This window comes from Bos indicus x Bos taurus, chromosome 3 (genome assembly GCF_003369695.1).
Source record: "Bos indicus x Bos taurus breed Angus x Brahman F1 hybrid chromosome 3, Bos_hybrid_MaternalHap_v2.0, whole genome shotgun sequence".
NCBI classification, from domain to species: domain Eukaryota; kingdom Metazoa; phylum Chordata; class Mammalia; order Artiodactyla; family Bovidae; genus Bos; species Bos indicus x Bos taurus.
In genome coordinates, this window is record NC_040078.1 from 112,806,678 (window position 1) to 112,832,574 (window position 25,897).

A 25,897-nucleotide genomic window follows, 5' to 3' on the forward strand; every position below is an offset into this window, starting at 1 on the left:
CAGCTGTAAAAGGCATTTTAGGGGAGAATTCCCTGGCAGTCCAACGGTTAGGACTCAGTGCTTCTGCTTTGGTGGCCTGGGTTCAATCCTTGGTCAGGGAACTGATATCCCTAAGCCAAGAAAAAAAGAGATATTTTGGGAAAAATTGGAAGAAATTTGAATGTCGACTGGCTATTAGATAGATTATGGAATGATTGTGAATGTTCTTAGCTGTGAGAAGGGCATCGTGATTATGTAGAAGAGTAATCTTATTCCTAGAAGCTTTATGATGGATATTTAGGGGAGAAGTGTTTGATGCCTGCAATTTACTTTCCCATGATTTAGTGGAAACAGAGGCGGGAGAAAGAGCCTGCAAATACACTGGGTGTTAATAGTTTAGAGGGTCTAGGTTAAGCGTATGGGGGAGTTCATTGTACTTTTGTCTCCATTTTTCTGTATGTTAAATTTCTTTCTTTATAAAAAATTGGGGGAAAGGAAAAAAAGTACTTAGAGAAAGAGCACATTTGATTTAAAGAACTGTATTAACAATCAATTTTAAATGCAATCCAATGTGAGGTATAGGATATTGAGTTAGGCATGGTATAAAGGCTGAAGGAATGAAGTGGCCTTTGCTAGGTGAGATAAGGTGGCCCTACTGGAACGTGAGCCCCAGGAAGGCAGAGCTTGTGGTCTTCTGTCCACTGCTGACCCCCTGGTACCTAGAGCAAAACCTGTATTCTAGTAGGTACTCAGGAAACATTCGTCTGACACGATGAGCTGTGAATAGCTCAATGATAAACGCCTTTATCCGATTTCTGATTTGTTTTTTCAGGAGAGACTCTTGGTCAAAGTTTAAGAGCATTTTTATTGCTTTTCACGTATTTCATGAAATTACAAAATGTTATACCAATTTATACTCAACCAGAGTCTCTCTCTGTACCCTTTCCGGTATTCAGTATCTGAATTTTAAGCAATTTGCCAATGTGGTACATGAAAAATGATATCATGCTCTGTTTTGCATTTTTTCTTCTTTACTAATGAAGTTGGTTTCTTGTGTGCGTTTATGATGGCTTTGTATTTTTCTTTTGTGAATAATCTTTTTGAAACCATGGGGAATCATTAGTCAAATCCACGTCTCCCGCCTTTGTGAATCAAGGTCATTTTAAGACTTACGTGTCTTCCAAATGCGGTTTGGCCTAAACAATAAGAGGTTTGCCTGAGTTGTTTTCCAGGAACTTGGAGTCAGTTGCATCTAGTTCCAGCTGGGTTGGTAAAGAGGGGCTAGGACCACTGACTCTCCAACTAGGCACCAACAAGTGTTCATTCGGAGACCGTTCGACATCAGAGTGCCGAAAACTCCACCCTCACACGGTGCTTAGAGCCTCCATTTTTGAACATGCAGAAGCCTGTAGCTTGGTTTCAACTGCACGGGAAAACAATGCCTGAATCTTTCCCCCAGTCTCCTCTCCCCAGCTCCCCAGGCTTCCCCATGCCTTGGCCTGCCCTTTCCTTTGTAAACCCTTTCCCTGCTGCAAACCTTGGCATCTCAGCATTTTGACTTGCTGCATGTGGGGCAAAGCCAACCTGGTTAGTTTTTCGTATCTTTTGCTTATTTTAATTTTTAAGATAATATGGCTTTCCAATGGATTAGTATATTCAGTGAGCTGTTTTGTTTGTATAAGTTTTTTTTTTTTTTTTTTTAAAGCGTGACCTGGGAATTCCCTGGCAGTCCAGTGGTTAGGACTCCATGCCCTCACTGTTGAGGGCCTGGGTTCAATCCCTGATCGGGGAACTAAGATGCCACAAGCCACACAGCACTGCCAAAAAATTAAAAGCATGGGCCCTTTTGTAGGGAAAGATCATTTCTAAGATATGTATGAGTGGAAGTATCAGTGAGGGCTCTGGGTGCTGAGTCTTGGGCAGTGGGGTTGACTCTACAGCCCCCCTCCTTCCTTCCCCCCTCCCTCCTCTCCAGGATTCCTGACTCCACTTTCACACTGGCGGGTGGGGCAGGGTCTTAGGCCTGGAGATGAAGGTCTCGGGAGGCAAAGGGGGCCTCACAGGGTCTTTTGGTCCAGCCCCTGCCTTCAGTCAGGCTAGAGAGCTGTATTCCAATTTTACCAAAAGGACAATCAAGAGAGCAAGAACTGTCCATGGACCCGTGCCGTCCCAGGACCAAGTGGGCAAGGAGGGGCTCGGGGAGCGGAATGGTGGTTACTGTGACCTCAGGTCACTTCCAGGAAGTCCCTTTGCTTCTGTCCCCTTGCTCTTGTCTGAGACGGTTTGTTCTGAAACGGTTACCATCAAAACCAGAAAAAGTCTTGTCTGTTGGTTCATTCTCTGTCTCACTAACCTATGATTGATTTCGCCACACACTTCAGAAAAAAAGGAAGAATAGCTGACAAATGTGCACGTGTGTGTGTGTGTGTTCAGTCATGTCCAACTCTTTGTGACCCCACGGACTGTAGCCCGCCAGGCTCCTCTGTCCTTGGGATTCCCCAGGCAAGGATACTGGAGTGGGTTGCCACTCCCTCCTCCTGAGGATCTTTCTGACCCAGGATCAAACTCGGGTCTTCTGCATTGCAGGCAGATTCTTAACCATCCGAACCTCCAGGGAAGCCCCCTTAAGGAAGAGCTCCTAGGAAATATGAGGGAGGGAGGCGAGAAGCATGGAGACGAAATGCCAGGCTCGAGGGTTTCAGCTTGAACCTCAGTCTCAGCTGCTTCCAGAGGGGTTCTGGGAGATGAACTGCCCCTTGGTCACAAGAAAGCTGAAGTGTTATATATTGGTGTCAGTTGCTACTTGAGGGCTGTGAGGATACTCTATGTGTGTGTGTGTATGTACATACATTCCCCTGGATGGCAGGGGAACAGGAGAAAGGCAGATGGGGTCAGACTCTTTTGTGATCCCATGGACTGTAACCCACTAGGCTCCTCTGTGCATGGGATTCTCCAGGCAAAAGTACTGGAGTGGGTTGCCAGTTCCTTCTCCTGGGGATCTTCCGAACCTGGTATTGAACCCAGGTCTCCCACATTGCAGGCAGATTCTTTACCGTAGTAGACAACAGGGAAGTTATCTGTTGCCATGTACCAAATGGCCCTGTGACTTTGCAGCCTACAGCAACATTTATCCTCTCAGGGAACTTCCTCGGTCCAGGAAGCACATGGTTTTATGCTTCTTTCATAGGCTGAGGTCCAGCTGCTGCCTGTGGGCCTTGCATTGGGTTCCCTGGTGTCCCCATGATGTGGAAGATGGCTTCCCCAGAGCGAGCAATCCATGAGAGGGAGAAACTAACGCCTGCTGCCTTCTATGACCTTGACTCCAATTCACACGCCATTATGCACATCTATCCGTTAGAAGCTGTCACAAAGCCCAGCCCACATTCAACAGGAGGCCGTGAGGACTGGGCGGTGGGGTCATTGGGTGTCTTGAAGGCGGAGTACCCCACATTCCTTCAGCTTTTGGCCAGAAAATTCTGAGGACAACCCATGTTGCTGCCCTATTTTGTGTCTGATACTCGCCAAGGCAGGGGTTCCAAAGTGGACAAAGACACTGGGTCCTTCCTGCCGAAGCCGCTGGCCCTTTAGCCCTGTCTGGGGGGCCGGGAGTTACCTCAGGCAGCTTGGGGTTTTCCACCTGTGCACCCTCCCAGGCACTGCCTCTGGCCCTCTTTCCATGCAGCAGACTCTTGCGGTAAAATGCACTACCTGTGATTTGGTGTTCCGCCTTGAGCCCAGATCCAGCGTGTCGCCTCTTTGGCTCACACACAGGTTCTTAGTTCGCTCCCTAAGCCAGGCGGGGTGGCCTTGTCTTGGCTGGCACGTGACTTTGCAACCTGGGAAGACCTGACTCCTGGCATACTAATTAAACTTGGCCAAAATAGAGCAGGCGATTATGTTACAGCGTGGAGTCGAGATCTTAATTTGGAGGTTTTGTCGTTGCCTGACTGGCAGTGTCAGGATTTTCAAGGCCGACAGTGCCAATTACCCACGTTAGAGAAAGAAGAGCCGGGTGGGGGGAGGTCTGACGCTCTCTCCAGGGCACTGCGTGCTGCCGGCTCTTGGTGCCTCCAGGGTGCCAAGGACCCTGTCACTCACTCTTCTCTCTGTAACCTACCCCCGCCTTCGGTGCAGTGGAAATCCCAGTACATTGTTTATGGGCAAAGAAGTCCTCTCTCCCACGAATTAATTTTTTAAACATTAATTTATTTGGCTACTCCATGCAGCACGCAGGATTTTAGTTCCTCAACCAGGGCTCAAGCCCATGGCCCCTGCAGTGGAAGCTTAGAGTCACAAGCACTGGGCCACCAGGGAAGTCCCTCTCATGGATTCTTGTAAGAAAGATGACTTGCTTGACTGTATCGCTGTTGTCAGTGTGACAGGAAATTTTGAGTGGCAGTTTTTCCTGGTATCTCCTTTTAAAAAATTGAAGTATAGCTGATTGACACTACTAGTTTTACTGGGTTGGGTAGTCGTTCCCTTCTCCAGGGAATCTTCCCAACCCAAGGATCGAACCCTGCCTTGGAGGCAGATTCTTTACCATCTGGGCCACCAGGGAAGCCCGGTTTCAGATGAACAACATAGTGATTCAATAGTTTTACAGATTATGTTCCACTGAACTCTGTTGAAGTTATTATAAAATCTTGGCCGTGCTCTGACCTGCACATGATGTCCTTGTGCCTTACATTTTTATACCCAGCAGTGTGTGTCTCTTTATCCCCCTCCCCCATCTTGTCCCTCCCTCTCTTCCCCCTGACAGCCACTACTTTGCTCTCTGCATCTGTTAGTCTGTTTCTGTTTTGTTGGTTTGTTTATTTTATGTCTCACCAGTGAAAGCATGCAGCACGTGTCTTTCGGTGGCTGACTTATCTTGGAACGTGAGCCAGAGGCAGGACGCTGAGGAGAGGCTTAGTGGAGGCTCTGCTGCTAGAGTTTAAAGGTGAAGAAGGGAAACACAAAGCTGTGAGGGCCTGGCACCCTCCAGGGGCAAACCCCAGGTTACCAGAGGATGAAAGGGCCGCAGACCTTCAGCGGCCTCCAGGAGGGCTCTGTGGGTGAGAGGCTGGGGCTCACGCCTCAGGCAAAGACCTGCACTCCGTGTGCTCTGCGTGGTGACTAAGGCAGATCTTTAAAAATGAGGCCAGAGTCATGCTAGTGGAAACTGGAGATAGGAATATAAATCCAAGGACAATACATAAGAACCACGTAATACAAGAATTGTTAATACGTACAAGAATTACAGAGGAAATTCAAGCTGTTCAAGTTCTGACAGATGTTTATCAAGGACCTACTATGTGGCAAGCACTGTTTTAAATATGTTCCGTACATTCTTTCATTGCTTCCTCGTGACTCTGTAGAGCAGGGTGTGTGTCAGTTTCTCTGTCGTGTCCGACTCTTTGCGACCCCATGGAATGTCGCCTGCCAGGTTCCTCCGTCTATGGGATTGTCCAGGCGATAATACTGGAGTGTCTTGCCTTTCCCTTCTCCGGGGGATCTCCCCGACCCGGGGATCGAACCCCCATCCTTACATCTGTCCCCTGCACTGGCGAGAGTGTTCATAACCCCTAGCACCGCCTGGGAAGCCTGAAGAGCAGGGTAATACTTATTAAATTTCAGAAACTTTGCTGCTGCGTGGTCTTCGCTTTTCTTTTTGTATACCAGCCAACATAAATTTCAGTATAAATTCTGGGAGATGATCTCTCATTGCATCTAATAATTTTTTACTGATTACTATGTTTTTCCAATAGTAGATTAGTTAACTTCATATATCATTTTCTACAAGGAAATAATATTATTCGTGAAACAACATTTGGGGGGGTTGTATTTTCTAACTTTGCCATCTTTTTGCTGCCAGGTTTTGGCAATATAATCAATTGACTTTACCAACCTACCTTTAAAAAGGGATTAGTGTATCTACCTCTCAATATTGGTGGTTTAAATCTGTGACTGCTATTCCTACACAATCAACATACTCAGATGAATGAGTGAGGAACAGGCGGTAAGAAATCAGGCCAGAGGATCGTTGACATACATCCTTTTATGAGAATTAAGTGGCACAAACTTCTCAGTGATCTGCCACCAGCCAGAATCTCCCCTGGAAGACCTGCTGTGTATTGCCTTCAGGTCATGTAGTCAAGGTCACAGTTCTTTCCACAGAGCATGACCTGAGGTGATTGGGGTCTAGAAACCTTTCCAAGCATCTAGGAACCTTTCCAAGGAATGCATCAGAGCCACACTACTAAAGCCCAACAATAGCTTCCTGGGCTGTGGGCTTTAGGGCACTGAGGTTTTCTGGGACATTTCCAGGGAAGTGGTTGCTAAATGTGTCCCTGAGGCACCAAATAAGAAGTTTTCTGATAAAAAAAAAATTGGCACTCAAAACAGTGGAGGTGCTTAATAAATATTCATTAAATGAATGAACACATAAATAATGGGTTCCTCTGGCTTGCAGGGGTGAAGCATCTGCCAAGAGTAATGATTTTTGTTTTAAAGCAGCTAACCACAAAAATGATTCATTCTTTGCACCAATATATGGATAACAGAACAGATCGCTTGTGAAGGCAACTGGTGGTGCTGTTCTCAGGGCTGCCACGCACAGCAGCTCAGGTTGCCCACTGCCCAACACCAGGGGCTTCCATAGACAACAGTGTGAATGGCTCCTCAAACAAAAGACACTTCATTCTCAAATCCATGATGGGAGGCAAACATCCACTTCATTCATTTATCAACTATCTTAGGCCTAGGGATATGACCATGGACAAAGTATCATCTGATAGAAATGATAAGTCATCAGGAAATAAATATGACGGGGGTAGTACATGGTGCTTCGTGAGCTTGAGAGGGAAGCTTCTAATGCAGCCTGTGGCAGGAAGTGTGAGGGAGGGATGGGGGTGGCGGTCAGGGAAGGCTTTCTGGAAGAAGCTAAGTGAGACTGGAAGAATGAATAGAAAGTACCCAGGCAACACTGATGGTTGGGAGAGCAGCAAAGGCCCTGAATTTAGAGCACTTGTAAATCCTTGATGAGTAATAATGGGTATTGACCATTGTTCTCAGCACTTCAGTTTTCTTCATAACACCTCCATTGCTATCATCCCCAATTTAAAGATGCATGAAGTGAGTCAAAGCAAGCCTGAATAACTTGCCTAAGTTCACATCTACTAAATGATGGAGCCACATCCTCCCCAAGGCCAGGCAGGAAGTAAAATTTATGAAATTAAGAATTCAAAGAATTAGAGAAAGTACAACTAATAAGATACAGGATTGGTACAACCAAAGAAACAGAATAATTCACATTACGCTCAAGGGATAGAACCACTAAAATAATAATTTAAGATCAACATTAGGTTACTGAGAAGTTGTTGTAAGTAGCCAAGCAAACAAAATAAAAGGACTTATAAAGGATCAATAGCTTTAAAAGAAACAGGAAATAATAAGTTAAAACCTACAAATCCTCAAAAGCTTAGGGATTTAAATAGTAAGATAAAAACCAAATGGGAGGGGGGGGGAGGGAAGGAATTGGTAGTAAAGCAAAGTCAGAAGCACTGAATTTTAATAGTGGAAACAACCAGAAAAGTAAAATGCAAAAAGAAAACATGTAAAAGGTGATTTAAATAGAGGGAGAATAAGAAGGAAGATAAGAGGAGGGCATGGCAATCTACGCCAGTGTTCTTGGCTGGAGCACCCCATGGACAGAGGAGCCTGGTGGGCCACACTTCCTGGGGTTGCAGAGTGTCAGACAGGACTGAAGAGACCACACATGCACCCAAGGAGGAGGGCAAAGTAAGGAAGCCCAAACATCAGAAGAATGATGGGGAAATAAGCCAGAATAACTAAATTAAGGCCAAATAACCCTAAGAGGACAATTTAACAAATGGGAAGATGTCAACAGTTTAATGGTTACTTTCAAACTGTGGTGCTGGAGAAGACTCTTGAGAGTCCCTTGGACTGCAAGGAGATCAAAGCAGTCCATCCTGAAGGAAATCAGTCCTGAATACTGATCGGAAGGACTGATGCTGAAGCTGAAGCTCCTATATTTTGGCCACCTGATGCGAAGAGCTGGCTCATTGGAAAAGGCCCTGATGCTGGGAAAGATTGAGAGCAGGAGGAGAAGGGGACAACAGAGGATGAGATGGTTGGATGGCATCACTCATTCAATGGACATGAACTTGGGCAAACTCTGGGAGATGGTAAGGGACAGGGAATCCTGGTGTGGGGTTGCAAGTCCATGGGGTTGCAAAGAGGAGGACACAACTTGGCAACTGAATAACAACAGTTAAAAACACCGAAGATATAATTACGTAGGTAAAACCCATGCATCAAGCTCAGTCCAATGCATATTATTATTATTACTATTAATTCAAATGTTAAAGGAGTTAACAAGTCTAAGAGACTGTCCTTTTAACCCCTTAAGATCTGAGTTCTTGCAAGTTCTCAAGCCTGTATCTAGTCTCCTCTAGGCTGAGCAGGCAATGGCACCCCACTCCAGTACTCTTGCCTGGAAAATCCCATGGACGGAGGAGCCTGGTGGGCTGCAGTCCATGGGATCGTTAAGAGTCGGACATGACTGAGCGACTTCAGTTTCAATTTTCACTTTCATGCATTGGAGAAGGAAATGGCAACCCACTCCAGTACTCTTGCCTGGAGAATCCCAGGGACGAGGGAGCCTGGTGGGCTTCCGTCTGTGGGGTCGCACAGAGTTGGACACGACTGAAGCGACTTAGCAGCAGCAGGCTGAGCAGGAGTGGGGAGAGCTAGGGGTCACACCCGCCCCAAGGTCACCCTAAAAGAGCCACTGGCCCCACAGCCCATGTCAAGGCCTGGTAGGGAGGTGAGAAATAAGCTCCTTCAACCTCCCAGAGAGAAAAAATGGTGCAAAAGGCTGAAAATAAGATAGAGCTGTCAGAAGTATATGAAATTAGCTGCCTAAACTGTGAAACATAAGTCACAGTTATATTTGTTCTGAGATAGTGTAAGAATAGAAACGATTTCGGAGATAGAGCATCTAAACCTCTCCAGTCACCGTGTCCAAGTGGCCTGAGATCCTTTAGAGTGTGTCCCTCTCCTGTGTTTCTGTTGCACAGCTGATGTTCACATTCATGGTACTACCAGGGCTTTGGCAGTGCCCAGGTGGAGGGGTGCTGGAGGGGCAGTTACCTGCGATGCTCTGTTTGCACTCTTATTACTGAGGGTACTGCGTCTCCTGTTCTTCTGGGGGAGCTGGAAAAGTGGGTTATCTCTAAAAGGCATCTGGGGAGGCAAACCCTTCCACATTAGAGCTGCTGTCTTCCCGCCGGGGTTGTATTTACCTATCCCGGTGACATCATGACCTGACTTTGTGAGAACCTTGGTTGGAGCAGTCCTGGGCCCCTGCTGCAGCAGTCTGCACAAGCGTGCCTTTAAGGCTTTGTCAAGTTCCCAGACTGCAACCTCTGCCCGGGGAGCCTCCCTGCCTCTGCAAATATTGAGTGCTTCTGGTGGTCAGCCATGTGCTAAGTGCTCAGGGGGAACGAAACTTGGCATGGTCCAGCTTTCAGGGAGCCTACGGTCAGTGCCCCCTGCTGCTGCTGCTAAGTGCTCAGTTGTGTCTGACAGTCAACACCCCCCAGGCCACCATGATCAGTGGTGGGGGCTGATGATTCTGCCCAGCCTCCTGGAGAGCGGGACAGAGGCAGGGGGATGGGAGTGGGGGCTGAAGGGTCTCTCTACATCCAGTGCAGCTCAGTTCAGTTGCTACATTGTGTCTGACTCTTTGTGACCCCATGGGCTGTAGGCCGCCAGGCCTCCCTGTCCATCACTGACTCTCGGAGGTTGCTCAAACTCACATCCATTGAATCAGTGATGCCATCCAACCATCTTATCCTCTGTCATCCCCTTCTCCTCCTGCCCTCAATCTTTCCCAGCATCAGGGTCTTTTCCAATGAGTCAGTTCTTCCCATGGCCAAAGCACCGGTGTTTCAGCTTCAGCATCAGTCCTTCCAATAAATATTCAGGGTTGATTTCCTTTAGGATTGACTAGTTGGATCTCCTTGCAGTCCAAGGGACTCTCAAGAGTCTTCTCCAACACCACAGTTCCAAAGCATCATTCTTCGGCGCTCAGCTTTCTTTATAGTCCAACTCTCACATCCATACATGACCACTGGAAAAACCATAGCTTTGACTACACAGACTTTTGTTGGCAAAGTAATGTCTCTGCTTTTTAATATGCTGTCTTGGTTGGTCATAGCTTTTCTTCCAAGGAGCAAGAGTCTTTTAATTTCATGGCTTCAGTCACCATCTGCAGTGAATTTGGAGCCCCCCAAAACAAAGTCTGTCACTGTTTCCATTGTTTCCCCACCTATTTGCCATGAAGTGATGCCATGATCTTAGTTTTCTGAATGTTGAATTTTAATCCAACTTTTTCACTCTCCTCTTTCACTTTCATCAAGAGGTTCTTTAGTTCTTCTTTGCTTTCTGCCATAATGGTGGTGTCATATGCATATCTGAGGTTGTTGATATTCTCCCTGCAATCTTGATTCTAGCTTGTGCTTCATCCAGCCTGGCATTTTGCATGATGTACTCTGCATGTAAGTTAACTAAGTAAGGTGACAATATACAGCCTTGACGTACTCCTTTTCCTATTTGGAACCAGTCTGTTGTTCCATGTCCAGTTCTGACTTGCTTCTTAACCTGCGTACAGATTTCTCAGGAGGCAGGTCAGGTGGTCTGGTGTTCCTATGTCTTTAAGAATTTTCCCCAGTTTGTTGTGATCCACAGAGTCAAAGGCTTTGCCGTAGTCAATAAAGCTGAAGTAGACGTTTTTCTGGAACTCTCTTGCTCTTTTGATGATCCAACGGATGTTGGCAATTTGGTCTCTGGTTCCTCTGCCTTTTCTAAATTCAGCTTGAACATCTGGAAGCCCTTTTTATTTATTTATTTTTTAAAATAAGCTCTCAAAAATATAATAAAAGCCAGCTTTTTATTATGGAAAATTTCAAACATACACTAAAGCCGACAGAAAAGAATAATGAACTCCCCTCACCAGCTCAGCAGTTGTTAAAGACTCATGGCTTATCTTCTTTCATCTTTATTCCTCCCCACGCCTTCCTGGGCCTACATGATTTTGAAGCAAGTCCCAGATATCTTATCATTTCATCCAAAATCTTTCAGAGTGTATCTCTAAAAGAAAAGGACTTTAAAAATAGCCCTCGTACCTTTAACACGCCTTAAAAAATTTGTAATTTCTTAGCATCATCAAGGGACTTTCCCCATGGCTCAACAGGTAAAGAATCTGCCTATAATTCAGGAGACACAGGAGACTCAGGTTCAGTCCCTGGGTGGGGAAGATCCCCTGGAAGAGGAAATGGCAACCCGCTCCAGTATTCTTGCCTGGAGCATCCCATGGACAGAGGAGCCTGGCAGGCTGCAGTCCATGGGGTGGCACAGAGTCAGACATGCCTGAGTGGCAGCAAACATCCGACCTGAGTTCAAATTTCCCCGACTGTCTTGGAAGCTTTCCCTCAAGAAAAGGGAAAGAGTGTTTGTTTGAAACAGGATTCAGGTGAGGTTTACGCGTCGCAGTTGGTTGATGCTGCCTGAAAACCGTTGGATCGCTCCCTCACTTTTGTTTTCTGCTTGTACTTGGTTGAGAAATTGGGTCCTCCGTCCTGCCTGGATCCGGTTGATTGTGACTGCAGTGTGTTTCACTGGCTTCTCTGTCTCCTGTGTTTCTTCTAAATTGGTAGCTCTGGAGGCTGATTAGAGTCAGGCTGCAGTTCTTCGGATCTGTGTCGTCACAAATGATTGACTAATGGCAAACCCTAAAACAGCTTCTTTGAATCAAAGAGGCAGCCCCCCAACCTGCAATGACTCGGCATTTGTTTCTAGTGTTTACAGATTGTAAAGACTATGAGGCTCTGCTAATGACAACCTGAACTAGCGTTTATGAACATCTGGCAAGCTGCCCCCAGGGTTACAATACACGGAACTTCTACATTTCCATGGAAATGTGTACAGTTCCCTATAGGGAAACTGGTCCTTGTCTCATATCAGCATCCAAAGACTCATGAGTCTTTTCTTTTTCTTTCCCTACTGATAAGAAATCTTATTTTTTTTAATTTATTTTTTAATTGGAGGGAAATTGCTTTATAATGTTGCTTTGGTTTCTGCCGTACAACAATACAAATCAACCATAAATATGCACACATCACCTCCCTCTTGAGCATCCCTCCTCTTCCCCCAAACCCCCTTTCTAGGTCATCACAGAGCACCCATCTGGGCTCCTTGTGTTACATAGCAGCTTCCCACCAGCTAGCTATTTCACACATGACAGTGTATGCACATCAAGGCTACTTTCTCCATTCGTCCCACTCTTGCCTTCCCTCGTCCATTCTCTGCATCTGCATCTCCATTCCTTCCCTGCAAATAGGTTCACCCGCACCATTTTTCTAGATTCCATATACATGTGTTAGTCTATGATATTTGTATTTCTCTTTATGATTTACTTCACTCTGTATAGCAGGTTCTAGGTTCACCCACCTCACTACAACGGACCCAAATTCATTCTTTTTACGGCTGAATAACATTCCATTGTGTATATGTACCACACCTTCTTTGCCCATTCATCTGTCGATGGGCATCTGGGTTGCTTCCATGGCCTGGCCACTGTAAATAGTGCTGCAGTGAATGCTGGGGTACATGTGTCTTTTCACGCATGAGTCTTTAATGGCAGTGAGGGATTTCATGCAATGATCGTTCTGGAGCTGGATCCAGGGAAACTTGTCACAATATTTAATACTTAGGAAGGTTTGGCTGGACCAGCTGCAGCAGAGCTGTTAACGCTTAGTGAGGATGTCCTTGGCTGCCCCCTGAGTGTAAGCCCTGGGGTGAATCTAACGCTTAATGCAGGTTGACCATCCTCGGAACAATTAGAAACTTCCGCAGTTCCCTCAGGTCATTGCCAGGAATAGACAAACACGTCTTCACTGGGAAGGTCAGTGGACACATATTTTAAGAAGCATCAGCATGCCCAGTTCACGCAGAAAAATCACCCTATGTGAAATTTTAATTTTATATAGAAATGTCAATTCATAAAAAGCACATGTTTGCATTCTATCCTTTTCTCATATGTGTGTATCTATATTTATCAATTTGGTGATTTTGTGATATGAAGTGATTTCTGGGACATTGCATCTATAATAAAGACCCAACTTATAACATCTTGACTTGAGAGGACTTCTAAGAGACCAATCTGGTGATGAACTGGGGGTACCTTAGGGCTTTGCCCACTGTGGGCATTTCAACAGTAACACCCTCCTTTGCACGGCCAAGTTTATCCTCCAATACTTCCATCAGGGCAGCTTGGGGGGTGGGGGAATGTGGGGTGTGGAGTCTAAGCCTTTGATTGATGGTCTAGCTGTCTTACTAGCTGTGCAACCTCAGGCTAACTACTAACTTTGAGTCTTAGTTTTCTAATCTGTGAAATGGGAGACTTTGAAGTGATAGTACACATCAGTTCAGTTCAGTCGCTCAGTCGTGTCCGACTCTTTCTGACCCCATGAATCGCAGCACGCCAGGCCTCCCTGTCCATCACCAACTCCCGGAGTTCACCCAAACTCATGTGCATAAAAACCCTCAACAGAGATTAGTTCCTTTCTAGTATTCCTGTTTGTACCACGTCTGTCTATGGTAATTGTGTTCCCCTCCTGCTGCACTGCCCACCAAAACCCCTGCTTGTGGTCATATGGAAGAGGACTTGCAGCATGCCATTGGGTGAGCAGGGGACAATTCTAGAACCTCTGGGGACAGGCACTGACCACTAAGAAGAACATACTTCTAGCACATGGAGGACTGGCTCCTTGGCCATCTGAGTCTCAGAAGACAATAGTCCTCTCATCTAGCTTTCAGCCCCTACTACTCTGATTTCCATTCTTCTGCTTGTCACCTCAGCCAAGTCCCCTTTGGCATTCCCTCGTATGGGAGACCCTGACTTAACTACATGAGACATGTTTTGGGTGCCTGGCTCTCCTTCACATACTTCTGAAACATTCTCCCCAACACAGGTCCCTCTGAAGTGGGAATGACCTCATTAATCCTGCCTCTTTTTTTTTTTTTTTTTTTTTAGCTGATTGGCCCAGAGCTAAACACCTGGCCCAAGGATGGCTAATCAGATTCTTTTCCTTCAAAATTCTTTCTTAGAGATCCAAAAGTCCCCATTGGCTGTGGAGAGCCAAGTTGAAAGGTCATATCAGCTATGGCTGCTGTTTTGGGTCATACGTAAGGTGACAAGCAAGAGAAGATGGTGTGAGGAGAGAGCAGGAGAATAAAGCAGTCCACGGAGCAGAAAGCAGTCGGTCCCTTGGACCCTGAGGAAAGGAGGAAGTGGCTCTCCTGATGGCATTTCTCTTCCAATACAGTTGGGTTTCACCTCTTTTACTTGGATTCTTTGAGCTTCCAGCATCCTTACCATGTGCCCCTTTCACTTGAACAAATTTATGTGGCTCTAATCTTTGCAATCAAAGCAACTGCGACCAAAGAATGAGGCAAGGATTCCTACTCTCACCACTTCTTTCAATATCACAATGGAATTCCTCACAAGTGTAATAAGATATGAAAAAACAAATAGAAGTCATGATGATTGGAAAGAAAGGATTAAAACTATCTTTATTCACAGAAGGCGGGATTGAGTGCATGGAGAATCCAAAGGAATATACAATAGAGCTACAAGTGACCTTAATCAAGGTCACAGGATACTGAGTGAACACGCAGAGATTAACTACATTTAAGTATACTACTAAAAGTGGAAGTGAAAGTCACTCAGTCGTGTCTGACTCTTTGTGATCCCATGGACTGTCTATGGAATTCTCCAGGCCAGAATACTGTAGTGAGTAGCCTTTCTCTTCTTTAAGGATCTTCCCAACTCAGGGATTAAACCCAGGTCTCCCGCATTACAGGCGGATTCTTTACCAGCTGAGCCACAAGGGAAGCCCCATACTACTAAAACAATTGAAAATTAAATTGCAAAACACAGCATTTAAAATAGAATAAAAATTATTCAATACTTAGGAACAAATATAAATAAAATATGTACATATCTTCTATAGTAAACTATAAAGTCATTGCTGGATTAACTTAAGGAGTACCTAAATAAATGGAAAATTAGGACGTGGTCATTGACTGGTACCTTAAATTGTTCAATCTTCAGGTGTCAGTAATCTCTAAATTTATCTATAGAGATAATGTAATCTTAACCAAAATCCTAGCAGGCTTTTTTCAGAAGATAAATTGATGAACTGATTCTAAAATTTATATGGAAATGTGAACAACTTAAAATAGCCAAGACAATCTCAAAAAAGAATAAAGTATGAGGGTTTACTCTACCAGATTTTAAAACTTATCATAAAGCTACAGTATCTAAGACAGTGTAACATTGGCATGCTATGCTAAGTCACTTCAGTCGTGTCCGACTCTGTGCGACCCCATAGATGGTAGCCCACCAGGCTCCCCCATCCCTGGGATTCTCCAGGCAAGAACACTGGAGTGGGTTGCCATTCCCTTCTCCAATGCATGAAAGTGAAGTCGCTCAGTCGTGTCTGACTCTTAGCGACCCCATGGGTTGCAGCCTACCAGGCTCCTCGGTCCATGGGATTTTCCAAGCAAGAGTACTGGAGTGGGGTGCCATTGCCTTCTCCGAACATTGGCATAAAGAAAGACAATTAGATCAATGAAACAGAATAAAAGTCCAGAGAAGATCCATGAGTCTACAGTCAGTGGATTTTTGGAAAAGCAAAATCAAAACCAGAGAAAACACGAAAGCAATTCATTGGAAGAGCCCAGGAGTTCTTTTTAATGATGCCAGAGCAACTGGATATCCATATGGACCATAGACCTAAATGTTAAAAGTATAAAACATCCATAAGAAAAGCATAGGAGAATATCTTTGAAGTACTCAAATCTTTCTTAGAATGGAAAAGGACAAACAATAAAAGAAAAAAATGATGTTAGTTGTCAAAATGTCTGCTCTTTAAAAAACAGGACAGTTAAAAGATAAGCCACAGACTAGCAGAATGTATTTGCAATTCATTTATCAGATCAAGGGCTTGTGGTCAAGAAGTATAAAGTATCCAACAAATTAAGAAATAATAATAATAAATGGGCAAAAAACTTGAACAAGAACTTCACATAAGAAGATACATGAATGGCCAAAAAACATACAACATCATGAGTCATCAGGTGAAATAAAACTTAAAACCACAGTGAGAAACCACAATGTATTAGAGTGAATATAGTTACAAAGACTGACAATGCCAAGCACTGGTGAGACTCTAGAGCAACCAGAACTTTATCTTGCTGATAGGAGTATAAAATAGTCAATCAATCATTTTGAAAAATTACTCGGCTGTCTCTAATAACATTAACTATTAATGTTGTGTGCATGCTTAGTCGCTCAGTCGTGTCTGATTCTTTTTGACCCCATGGACTGTACCCTGCCCAGCTACTCTGTCCATGGGATTCTCCAGGCAATAATACTGGAGTGGGTAGCCATTCTTGTCTCTAGGGGATCTTCCTGACCCAGAGATCAAACCCGGGTCTCCTGCAGAGATTCCTGCAGGCAGATTCTTTACTGTCTGAGTCACCAACATTAATGTTAACACATATTAACACCTATCCTAAGACCCAACACTTCCACTTCTGGGGACACACTGGAGAAATGAATACATACATCTATAAAAAGACATTTCTAGGAACATTCATAGCAACTTTGTAATAGTTAAAAATTAGAAACGCTCCAAATATTCATTAACAGAAGGATGGATAAACAAATTGTGGTAATAATTCTCAGCAATAAAAGAACAGTCTTATACACACAGACACACACATGAATATGAATCTCAAATATGTTGAGCCAAGTGAGAGAGACATCATGATGACATACAGTACGATCCTATTTTTATGAAGTTCAGGAGCCAGCAAAATTAATCTAATGGTACTAAACCAGAAGATGTTTCTGACTAAGAAGGGATGGTTATTAACAGGAAAAGGGTTTTAGCTTCATGCCTAATGTTCTAGATCTTGGCCTGGTTCATGGTTAAGTGGGTGTATATGTATGTAAACATTCATGGCTATGGACTGAACTGTAATCCACCACCTCTGCCCCAAATTTTTATGTTGAAGCCCTGACTCCCAGTGTGATGGTATTTGGAGAGGGCATCTTTGGGAAGGTGGGGCTCCCATGAAGAGGAAAAGACCAGAACTCACTTTCTCCCTCCCACCATGTGAGGACACAGCGAGAAGGCAGCTGTCTGCAAGCCAGGAAGAGAGTCCTCCAAGAACCCGACCGTACTGGAGCCATGATCTAGGACTTCTGCCTCCAGAACTGTGAGAAACCAATTTCTGTGGTCTAAGTACCCAGTACATGGTATTTTGTTATGGCAGCCCGAGCTGATGCATTCATCAAGCTGTATACCCAAGATTTGTATATTTTGTTGTAATGTAAATTTTATTTTAATAAGTACTATTAAAAATGCCTTTATGAAAGCATTTACTATAATGGCAATTACAAAAAAGAGAGCTAAAATATTTGGGGCCCAGCATGAGATAACATTTGCGTCCTTCTTCAATTGCTTCCAGTCTTTGCACATTGTAGAGTTCTCTTTTTAAAAAAATTTTTTGAAGGGGTTCAAATTTAGATCAGAAGCTTGCATTTACATGCACAAGTTACCAAAGAGTCAGAGATAATTTTTCTTTCTTAGAGCAAAGGGGACTTTGGAATTTAACAGGAATGGGTAAGGTTAACAGCATTGGGAAAGTGACCATGGACACTGAACAAGAGATGCTCAGAGTCAACCATGGCACTTTATATGAAGAACACAAAGATAGGGACACAGAGATACGGGGGACGGCAGAGATCAAATTACTTTACAAAAATAAAGATCCGAGCCTGTGGATGCCAAGGTGCTAGTGAAATGAAGAGTGAGCAGAAGAGGAGGAACAGCACACAGAATGGAACGGTACCCCAGACATCGCATGTCAAGCAAATATTGACATGGCGGCTCATTAGCTGTTGAATGGCAGTGTTTCCCAGGAGAGATTCATATCCTGAACTTTACATAAAAGTGGCAACTCAGAGCTGTGGAAGCCTGACAGCCCATCAGGAAGTTTTTGTCTAGAAAACTTTTCCATTACAGGTACATGATGACCTACCTGGCCATAGAAATCCAACTCAGAAAACATAATAGAAACAAGGGTCACGGTGGGGCTTCTGAGACTGACCTGGATACGTTCTCCAAAACCTCTGTCCTCGTTAAGCCCAAGACAGAAGGAACACAGAGGACCTCTGTGGGCCAAGCTGGACCCACTGGAAAGCAGACAGGATGGGTTCTCATCTCCCCCTTGATCCCCACTTCAGCCTGCTCTGTGGGTTGGAACTGCCTGCCCAGCCTTGGGTGAAATTTCAGGCAGACCACATGCAAAGCTTTTCTGGTCACTCCTGGCTTATAAATAAATGGCTTGTTTTTCTGGGTATAAAAAGTGCATCTGAAAACTCTTTCAGAACACCAACTCCTGCCCATCCAGGCCTCCTGTGAAACCTCTGCTTCATGCTGTCTTCTCTCCATCCCCCTAATTGCATTTTGGGTCTCCAAAGCTTTTGGGGGCTCCTCAGACATGCCATGTTGGTGGTGGGTGGTCTCTGACTGCAGTTCTTGGGCACGTACACAACTCTCAAGCTGGTCACTCATGACTCTCCAACTTTCTACAGCCACTTCCTGCCAAGATCCACCTGGACCCTAGCAGGCAGCCTTTTGGGTGAAGTCCTTTTCAAAGTGGTTCAGAAGTGGTTCCTTTCCTTGGGGTCCACACTTGATTCTAAGAAAACACACACCTCTGCCTTGTCTTTGGTATAGATAACCCTCACCCGCTACCCGGCCCTCTCCCCTCACCTCCCACGCAGGCTGCCAGCTGGCTCACCTCCAGATGTTCCAGGTCTTGTATCTCCCACATTTGAGATTTCTAAGACCCCTCTGCCCCACCCCTACAACAACCTCTTGAAGCCCCCCTCACCAGGGTCAAAGTAAGAAGTGTGTTGGTTAATTTGATGTATCAACTTTCCTGGGGCACGACGCCCAGATATTTGGTCAAACATTAATCTGGATGTTTCTGTGAAGGTGTTTTTTTCAGTTCAGTTCAGTTCAGTCGCTCAGTCATGTCCGACTCTGCAACCCTACGGACTGCAGCATGCCAGGTTTCCCTGTCCATCACCAACTCCTGGAGCTTGCTGAAACTAATTTCCATAGAGTCACTGATGCCATCCAACTGTCTCATCCTCTGTCATCCCCTTCTCCTCCTGCCTTCAATCTTTCCCAGCATCAGGGTCTTTTCTTATGAGTCAGTACTTCACATCAAGTGGCCAAGGAATTGGAGCTTAAGCCTCAGCATCAGCTCTTCCAATGAATATTCAGGACTGATTTCCTTTAGGATTTACTGGCTTAACTCCTTGCAGTCCTAGGAACTCTTAAGAGTCTTCTCCAACATCACAGTTCAAAAGTATCAATTCTTTGGCTCTCAGCTTTCTTTATGGTCCAACTTTCATATCCATACGTGACTACGGAAAAACCATAGCTTTGACTAGACAGACCTTTGTGGACAAAGTAATGTCTCGGCTTTTTAATATGCTGTCTAGGTTTGTCAGAGCTTTTCTTCCAAGAAGGTGCTTTCAGGATGAGAGTAACACTTAAACTAGCAGACTTTGAGTCAAGCAGATGACCCTCCTTAATGTGAATGTGTCTCATCATCCAAAGTGTTGAAGTTCTTAATAGAAAAAAGACTAACCTCACCCACGTGAAAAGGAATTGTGCCAGCAGATGGCCTATGGGCTCAAACAACAGCAGTAATCCCCAACTGCTGGCCCGCCCTGCAGATTTTCGACTCAGCAAGCCTCCACAGTTGTGGGAGCCAGATCCTTAAAATGAATCTCTCTCTCTCAAGCTCTCTGTCTCTCTCTCCATATCCTGTTGGTTCTGTTTCTCTGTCTGTCTGACCTGGACAGACTCAAGGAGCAGCCTCCCATAGGGACAAATGCACAGTTGAGGGCACCCTGACAATTCCCTCCGAACAAAATCTGGCAGCTACTCTCATCTCTACCCTCTTTTTAAAAATTGAATGTTAAGACATGAAAACATTTATGTGATAATTGAGGAAGAGCCAGTGTCCTGAATCCTGCCTGTTGAGCCCTTGACATGGGCATTCTCATCGCCTCTTGGAGTGTCCCGTGTAGGTGGTTGGACGCTGATGATGTTGTTCTTGGCTCCTGAGATTTATCAGAGACAACAGGAAGCAGTTGCTCCTAATATATAATTCAGTTCAGTTTGGTTGCTCAGTTTTGTCCGACTCTTTGCGACCCCATGGACTACAACACACCAGGCCTCCATATCCATCACCAAATCCTGGAGCTTGCTGAAACTCATGTCCATTCAGTCAGTGATGCCATCCAACCATCTCATCCTCTGTCGTCCCCTTCTCCTCCTGCCTTCAATCTTTCCCAGTATCAGGGTCTTTTCCAGTAAGTTAGTTCTTCACATCAGGTGGCCAAAGTATTGGAGCTTCAGCTTCAGCATTAGTCCTTCCAGTGAATATTCAGTACTGATTTCCTTTAGGATTGACTGGTTGGATCTCCTTGCAGTCCAAGGGACTCTCAAGAGTCTTCTCCAACACCACAGTTCAAAAGCATCAATTCTTTGGCGCTCAGCTTTTCTTAATGGTTAAACTCTCACATCCATACATGACTACTGGAAAAATCACAGCTTTGACAAGATGGACCTTTGTTGACAAAGTAATGTCTCTGCTTTTTAATATGCTGTCTATGTTAGTCATAGCTTTTCTTCCAAGGAGTAAGCGTCTTTTAATTTCATGGCTGCAGTCACCATCTGCAGTGATTTTGGAGCCCAAGAAAATAAAGTGTCACTGTTTCCATTGTTTCTCCATCTATTTGGCATGAAGTGATGGGACCGGATGTTATGATCTTTGTTGTTTTTTGAATGCTGAGTTTTAAGCAAGCTTTTTCACTCTCCTTTTTCACTTTCATTGAGGCTCTTTAATTCTTCTTTACTTTCTGCCATAAGTGTGGTGTCATCTGCATATCTGAGGTTATTGATATTTCTCCCAGCAATCTTGATTCCAGCTTGAACTTCATGCAGCCTGGCATTTTGCATGACATACTCTGCATATAAGTTAAATAATCAAGGTGACTATATACAGCCCTGACATACTCCTTTTCCTATTTGGAACCAGTCTTTTGTTCCATGTCCAGTTCTAACTGTTGCTTCCTGACCTGCATACAGATTTCTCAGGAAGCAGGTCAGGTGTTCTGGTATTCCTATCTCTTTAAGAATTTTCCACAGTTTGTTGTGATCCATAGAGTCAAAAGCTTTGGTGTAGTCAATAAAGCAGAAGTAGATGTTTTTCTGGAACTCTCTTGGTTTTTCTATGATCCAGTGGATATTGACAATTTGATCTCTGGTTCACCTGCATTTTCTAAATCCAGCTTGAACATCTGGAAGTTCTTGGTTCATGTACTGTTGAAGCCTGGCTTGGAGAATTTTGAGCATTACTTTGCTAGTGTGTGGGGTTGCAAAGAGTCGAACACAACTGAGAGACTGAGCTGAACTGAACTGAACTGAGATGAGTGCAATTGTGCGGTAGTTTGAACATTCTTTGGCACTGCCTTTCTTTGGGATTGGAATGAAAACTGACCTTTTCCAGTCCTGTGGCCACTGCTGAGTTTTCCAAATTTGCTGGCATATTGAGTGCAGCACTTTCACAGCATCATCTTTTAGGATTTGAAATAGCTCAGCTGGAATCCCATCACCTCTATTAGCTTTGTTCACAGTGATGCTTCCTAAAGCCCACTTGACTTTTCTTTCTAGGATGTCTGGCTTTTTGTATAGTTCTTCTGTGTATTCTTGCCACCTTTTCTTAATATCTTCTGCTTCTGTTAAGTCCATACTATTTCTGTCCTTTATTGTGGCCATCTTTGCATGAAATGTTCCCTTGGTATCTCTAATTTTCTTGAAGAGATCTCTAGACTTTCCCATTCTAATGTTTTCCTCTATTTCTTTGCACTGATCAGTTAGGAAGGCTTTCTTATCTCTCCTTGCTAGTCTTTGAAACTGCATTCAAATGGGTATATCTTTCCTTTTCTCCTTTGCTTTTAGCTTATCTTCTCAGCTATTTGTAAGGCCTCTTCCAATAACCATTTTGCCTTTTTTCATTTCTTTCTCTTAGGAATTATATGTAATATATACTTACATGTAAGTAAATTAGGTCCTTGTTACTATATCTCTATATAAATTGAGGCCCTGTGGGGAAAGTAATATTAGGAAGCAAAGGGAGCCTCACCACCTCCTGGTGGGACAGGTGGCCCAGTCCATGCTTCCCAAGGGCAGATATGGAAACACAATTTCTCATAACCATCCAGGAATTTGTAGAGTGTGAAGTTTCCAGGAATGAACTTAATGAAATAATGAGGGATTGGCTTCAGGATTTTGTCACAATCATATTTATCATAGTGTAGCTTACAAAATAGCAAAATGAAGTCCACCGGGACCTCCCTGGCGGTCCAGTGGCTAGGACTCTGTGCTCCCAATGCAGGGGGCTGGATTTGATCCCTGATCGGGGAACTAGATCCCACTTACTGCAACTAAGGGTTCTCATGCCACAACTAAAAGATTCACATGTCTCAATGAAGATCACAGGTCCTGTGTGCCTCAGCTGACTGGCACAGTTAAATAAAGAAACAAGCAACACACACACACACACACACATTCACACAGCAAAAACGTAAACCTCCTCCAGGTCAGAAATTGCTATTGCTTCCCTTGTATCCATTCTCCTTTTTTCTTTCCTGTGGAACCAATTTACTGGGGACAGAAATAGACCTGATTTGAAAACAACACACATTTTTCAGCTTCTTTGCAGGTGGAGGTGGCCAGGTGACTGACTTTTTGACCCAATTTGGCCACCAGTTGTTAAGTAAGCTTCATCTCCTCAAAGGAGGGCAGACTCGGCTGGCATGTGCCCGCCTATCCTCTGCTTTTCTCCTTCCCTCCATCTAAATTGTGGCTGTGATGGCTGGAGCTCTGGTAGTCATTTTGACAGATGGTGGAGGAAAAGCTAGAAGGAACCTGGGTCCTTAATGGCTTGAGAAACTGCTGTCACAACTCTCCGGACTTCTTTCACACAAGAGCGAAATAAACTTCTGCCTTGTTAGGCTGTGTTATTTGGGTTTTTTGGTTACAAGAAGCTAAATTCAGTCCCAGCTGGTATAATATCCAAATATCCAAACAACAGGAGCATGATTAGTTAATCACAACCCAATCATACCATAGATTATTTTATAGCCTTTAAATCATGGTGTAGAAAAATATTTAGTAATACGATATATACAGGCATACTTTTACTTCACTCTGCTTTATTGTGCTTCATAGATATGGGAAAGGTTTTTTTCTTTTACAAATTGAAGGTTTGTGGCAACCTTGTGTTGTGAGATGATGATTAGGGTTTTTTAGCAATAAAGTATTTTTAAGTTGAATTTTGTACAGTTTTGTAGACATACTACTATTGCACACCCGATAGACCACAATGTAGTATGAACATAACTTTTATATGCATTGGGAAACCAAAAAATTCATGTGGCTTGTTCTTCTACAACATTCACTTCATTATGATGATCAAGAACCAAACCCTCAATATCTCCAAGGTGTGCCTGTATTGTTAAGTTGGTTTCAAGATGACATGTATATAAGATCCCAATTTATGAAGAGAGAACATGCAAAAACCGCTGGGTGGTGGTGATGCGGTGAGTTTTCTTGTGTTTAGTATCTCAAGTTTCCTAATTTTGTGATAGGAGAGTAACACTGGAGCTTTTTTGTTTTTTTAAGGAAATTGTTGAGTTTTAAAAAATATGAACAACTAAAACACTTGTGTTATTTTTTAAACACAAGACATTCTTGTAGCTCTGCCAAGACTTTGCAGATCAAACCCTGTTACACTGTTTCATGAACCAACCCCTCTGGATTTGCTGTCCCTTACCTTGTTCTCTTGGCTCCTGGGTCTGTCTGGATTGGTATCCTCCAGAGGTGCTTTCTGCTCTGCGGCAAATTCAAGGTCAGGGGTTCATTGACAGAGTTCTCATTTTCCAGTGGATCTGTGACGTGTGAGAAACGTAGGGAGTTAGAAACGTGTATCTCCCCTATTCAGGCAATTCTAAGAGACTGTAGCAGCTGTCACCCTGAGAAGGGAAGGAAGTGGAGTGAAAAGGATGCCCTTCCCCTCAAGCCCCTGAAGGGGAAATTGCCACTCTCTGTGCTCTATTAAATGACCTGGAATGCCATCGCTATGAAAATCATACTCACAGTACCAGAAATTTCATAGTCATGCATATATCCATCCATCCGTGCATGCACAGTCGAAAAAAGAAAATCGTGAATGAACCTGAGAACTTGGATACAAACCTGGTTAATGTCTCAGAGGACAATAGAACCATAACCACTGGTCTTATCCTTTCTACTGGACAAAATCCTTTGCAATTTACCAGTTGTTTAACATCTAACTTTACAATGTCGGAGTCCTAATAGATGTTAAGTAATAAATCACCTCCCCTAGAGTGTCAGATCAGCTCAGGTGGGGTTGTCAGTTAATGTTCTACTATGACTTTGAATGGATACCCCTCAGCAAGTAAAACGGAGATTGTCCTCACCTTCCAGACCCAGATCACAAACCGCTGACTCAGAGCACCAGCTCCTTTCCTTGTCAGGGGGTGGAAGGGAGAAACCTGGTGCTGGGTGGTCTGTTCTGTCTGCTCCTTAGCAGAAGAGTGTTTTCTCCTTGGACCCTGGATCAGGGGATGCTGGGCTGTCTTGAGAGGCGAAATGAGGGATTCACTTTACAAATAAAACTGTGAGTCTAATGAGAGTATTTACAGTCTGGACGTCAATGGTGTCTTTGGTTGTGGGAGGACGCGCCGTGGTCCCTGTGTCTACACTGGGGTCAGCAGCCTTCGTTCGGCTTAGAGGCCACAAACTTGAGGCTCACGCATGCTAAATGCTTTTAGTTGTGTCCGAGTCTTTGTGACCCTATGGACTGTAGCGTGCCAGCCTCTTCTGTGCATGGATTCTCCAGGCAAGAATACTGGAGTGAGTTGCCATGCCCTCCTCCAAGGGATCTTCCCAACCCAGGGATGGAACCCACATCTCTTACGTCTCCTGCATTGGCAGGTGGATTCCCCCATCATCAATCCCATTTCCCTTCCACCCTCATCTCAGACACAGTCCCACAACCACCTTTTCTTCTGCTCAGGAAGACCCCCACCCTGACCCTGGACAGCTGTATCTGCTCTCTCCTGCTTGCTACTCTCTAATAAGTCCCCAGTGGGGTAGCTGATAACTCCATGGGGCATACTTGAAACGTGGCTTGTGTGACTAAAGAAGTAAATTCTTCATTAAAAAAAAAATTTAAGCTAATTTAAATTTGAATGTAAAAAAGAGAGTCAATTTCATTATTGGAAAACTTTTGAGGATATTTGGAGTAATTTGAGGATTGTCTCTACTTTAACTTCTGGCTGTACATTTAATATCTTTTCTGGCTGTAAACGACTCTTTAACTGTGCATTTTATGAAATCTAAATCCAGATCGAGAATTTCCAGTGAAAATTTAATATGCAAATTGAGAGAGACTGTAAGAATAAAATACTCAACAGATTTTCACAACAGTGGAAAAAAAGGAATATAAAATATCTCATTACTAATTTTTATATTGATTATTGACTACATGATAAAGTGATGGTATTTTGGATGTAATGGGTTAAATAAAATGCATTGTTAAAATCAATTTTACTCATTTCTTTACTTTTTAATATTACAAAAATTTAAATGACTTATGTGGCTTTCAC

The 25,897-nt window shown here is 44.0% G+C and overlaps 1 protein-coding gene across 5 annotated transcripts in view; it reads right to left on the reverse strand.

The window, feature by feature from the left end:
* Positions 1-25,897, reverse strand: part of NGEF (neuronal guanine nucleotide exchange factor) — a 128,187-nt gene that overhangs the window by 65,456 nt on the left and 36,834 nt on the right. For all 5 annotated transcript variants that reach the window (XM_027537943.1, XM_027537940.1, XM_027537942.1 and 2 more), the window contains one exon: positions 24,040-24,154. In XM_027537943.1, coding sequence (XP_027393744.1) covers positions 24,040-24,154 — 115 coding nt within the window. The remainder of the gene's footprint in view (positions 1-24,039; positions 24,155-25,897) is intronic.